Source organism: Urocitellus parryii, chromosome 11 (genome assembly GCF_045843805.1).
Source record: "Urocitellus parryii isolate mUroPar1 chromosome 11, mUroPar1.hap1, whole genome shotgun sequence".
NCBI classification, from domain to species: domain Eukaryota; kingdom Metazoa; phylum Chordata; class Mammalia; order Rodentia; family Sciuridae; genus Urocitellus; species Urocitellus parryii.
In genome coordinates, this window is record NC_135541.1 from 47,280,809 (window position 1) to 47,283,679 (window position 2,871).

General features: G+C 51.4%; 1 protein-coding gene across 1 annotated transcript; it reads right to left on the reverse strand.

Annotated features, from left to right (window-relative positions):
* Positions 1-1,315: 1,315 nt before the first annotated feature.
* Positions 1,316-2,601, reverse strand: LOC144249242 (uncharacterized). The gene is made up of 2 exons (XM_077791516.1): positions 2,308-2,601; positions 1,316-1,462 (listed from the first exon to the last, which is right to left on the reverse strand). Exons 1-2 carry the CDS (start codon positions 2,575-2,577, stop codon positions 1,334-1,336), a joined length of 399 nt encoding a protein of 132 aa, XP_077647642.1. The 5' UTR covers positions 2,578-2,601; the 3' UTR covers positions 1,316-1,333.
* Positions 2,602-2,871: the final 270 nt, after the last annotated feature.

Genomic DNA, 2,871 nt, shown 5'->3' on the forward strand with positions numbered 1-2,871 from the left:
TTTGGTTTGAGGGCCTCCTGGATGCTAAACATGTACTTTCCCACTGAGCTACATCTCCAGTTCCAAACCTTTTTTAGTGTGATTTAATAGGCTACTTCTTTGCCTTGTGTCATTGATGTACTCTCAGTACAAGAACATGAGACAACTCACAATTCCCCCAAATAAATGCCATATATGGGGTTCTCAAGTCATCGTGTTTCTGTACAAAAATTATACTTGGTCAGGCAAGTGCTATAATACTGAGTTACTACATTTCTATCCTTTATTTTGTGATTTTAAAAAAAAAGTTTTTGTTTCTAAAGGAGAGAATCCTTCTTTTCATGATCCTATTTCACTTTAGGGTTTCAGCTCTACTAAGAATCTGTTCATAGTCCCAACATTCCAGGGTGCTTAAAGGAAAGGCCTGTTCAGAAATTTTAGCCTTGATCCCCAAAATGAAGCTTTGGAAGGGGGAAAACAGCTGTTCTAGTGAGCAGCAATTGTTAAAATGGAATGGCCAATTTCCAAGATTTCATAGCATTAGCATAGTATTAGAAAGCTTCCGTTAACCTATTTCACTGCCCAAGATATCCGCACCGCCCCCCCCCCCGCTCCCGCCCCAAACACACACACACACACACACACACACACCGCCCCCATCAAAAGTCTACACTGATCCTGGAAAGATTTGGATTCTGTCCCAGCTCCAAAAGCCTACATATTCCTTCTTTTTTTTTTTTTTTTTTTTTTTTTTTTTTTTTTTTTTTGGTACCAGGAATTGAACCCAGGGGTGCTTAACCACTGAGTCACATCCACAGCACCTTTTAAAATTTTGAGGCAGATTCTCATTAAGTTGCTTAGGACCTCCTTAAAGCGCTGAGGGTGGGCTCGAACTTGCTATCCTCCTGCCTCAACCTCCCAAATCGCTGGGATTAAATGCGGGCGAAACCACACGTAACCCTTTCACAGACCTACTTAACTTAAATTTACTTGGACTTTCCACAGCCCAAACCACACACTCACACTTTTACTGGGCTTCAGCTATTCCCGTAGTTACCAAAAAGAGCCCAGTCCCGGGCAGCAGGAAGGCCCCCTACAGGCCTGGCCAAGCGCCACGCACGCTTGGTCCCCCTCTTCCCAGCCCTCCCAGGCGGCTAGCGCGGTGACTCGCTTGTCTACGCCTATTTTCCGGAAGGTCCCCGCCCACGCCACCGCCATCAGGTCTCTGAGGAAGTCACGTTCGAGCCTCAGAACTGTTTTGAATCTTCGGAGAGGAAAAGGGGAAGAGGGGTGAATTGGCAAGAACCCCTGAATGGGGCCAAAAGACAGCCTTTAGCTTGGTGTCTGTCACTAATTAGATGGTGACGGGGGTGGGGGTGGGGTGGTGAGTGATTTTCCGGTTGACTGGTTTAAATCTTGCAACTGTCAAAGAGTGCTGACCTAGAATAACGACGCAGATGTCTCCAGGGCAAAATGATGTCTCCTGCAAAAGGAAGAGCGAAATAGCCTATATAAGGGTTCCCGAGGTGTTAGCATGCACGTAAACAGTCTTATTTAATATTTAATATTTCAGCTGCTTATTATAGGTGTCCCTGATCCCAATATAACATTGAAAATAGAAACACCGGGTCTGCGGAATGCTTTTCAAGCTTTTCCCGTGTTCTCCTTATGATACACTTGGGGGGGGGGTGCACGTGTATACACACACACACACACACATATTCACTCATATATGTGCGTATTTATACATATATATAATTTTTAAAACAGCACACTGAGGCAAATGAGCGGCCATAAGCTGATGCAAATTCCTCCACCGCCCCACCTGTTACCAACTCGCTGTTTACTGGAGTGAAAGTGGCTGATCCAAGACAATTAGGATACACAGCGTTGATGTCGAGACACGCCTGGATTTAATTTACGGCTCTGCTTTCGGTTTGACTTCAAGCAATTAACATTCTTTTTTGTGCCAGTTTCCTAACTTCCAAGCAAAGCTAATTATAGTCTGTCACTTTGACAGTGGCCTGAGTGATGTACAGGACAGAGCCTCAGTCACTGCGCCAGCACCAGGGAGCGCTCCGTAGTGTGTCGCGCACAGTGTTCTTCCTGGGACCCCCAATGGGTGTGGTGCGCGGAGCCCAGCGCGCCTCCGCCCACTCGGGGAAGGACAGTGCTGGGCGGGGGAGGTGCGGGCGGCGGAGGCGGCAGGCGGACACGGGGTTTCCGCGCAGACTCCGGCGAAGCCCGCCGGCTGCGTCACCAGCAGAAAGGGCGAGCCGGCCGGCGGGGGCGGGGGCGCGGCGCCGCTGGAAGCCCCGGTGCCCTTACCGAAAGTGCGAGCCCCGAGTTCCCAGCCGCGATCCGATCGGCGTGGCGGGTCTGTGCTCGCCGCGCCGCCTCGGGCCCAGCGCCAGCCGAGGGCGCCGTTCCCGCTCTCACTCCGGCAGCTGCAGAGTCCCGCGAGGCGCCGTGGTGGCCAGCTCCGCCTGCTGGAGGGAGCGCACCCACGCGCTTCTGGCCCCGTGTCCCTGCGGAGAAGCGATGCTTTCTCGGGCCGGGCTTAGGGCCAGTCGGAACCCCGCCGTCTGGCCCAGCCATCGCGCTTCTCACAGCGTGAGGCAACCTAGAATTGCGGGGCGGGGAATTGGCACCTTGGAAGCCTCCCTGATTCTTTCCGCCCCCGGACGCCTGCCTGACACGACCCATTGCGCAATTCCTACTGTGGATTTGCCGCGTGACTAGTTTGGAGCCCAGAAAAGTTTCCCAGGTTTCCCCAGCCTAGAAAAGAACTGTGGAGCGCCCCACCCTGACCCCTGGCGCTCTTTAAGACAGTTTACTTTGGGTGACTAGGCTGACCTTTAAAATGTAGAGTGCCCTTTACAAAGAAGGAAG

Excerpts from the sequence above, each read along its gene's own strand:
- LOC144249242 (XM_077791516.1), bottom strand. The coding sequence starts at position 2,577 with ATGGCTGGGCCAGACGGCGGGGTTCCGACTGGCCCTAAGCCCGGCCCG. Across the intron at positions 1,463-2,307 it reads ACTCGGGGCTCGCACTTTCG|GAGACATCATTTTGCCCTGG; the intron begins GTAAGGGCACCG and ends TTCCTTTTGCAG.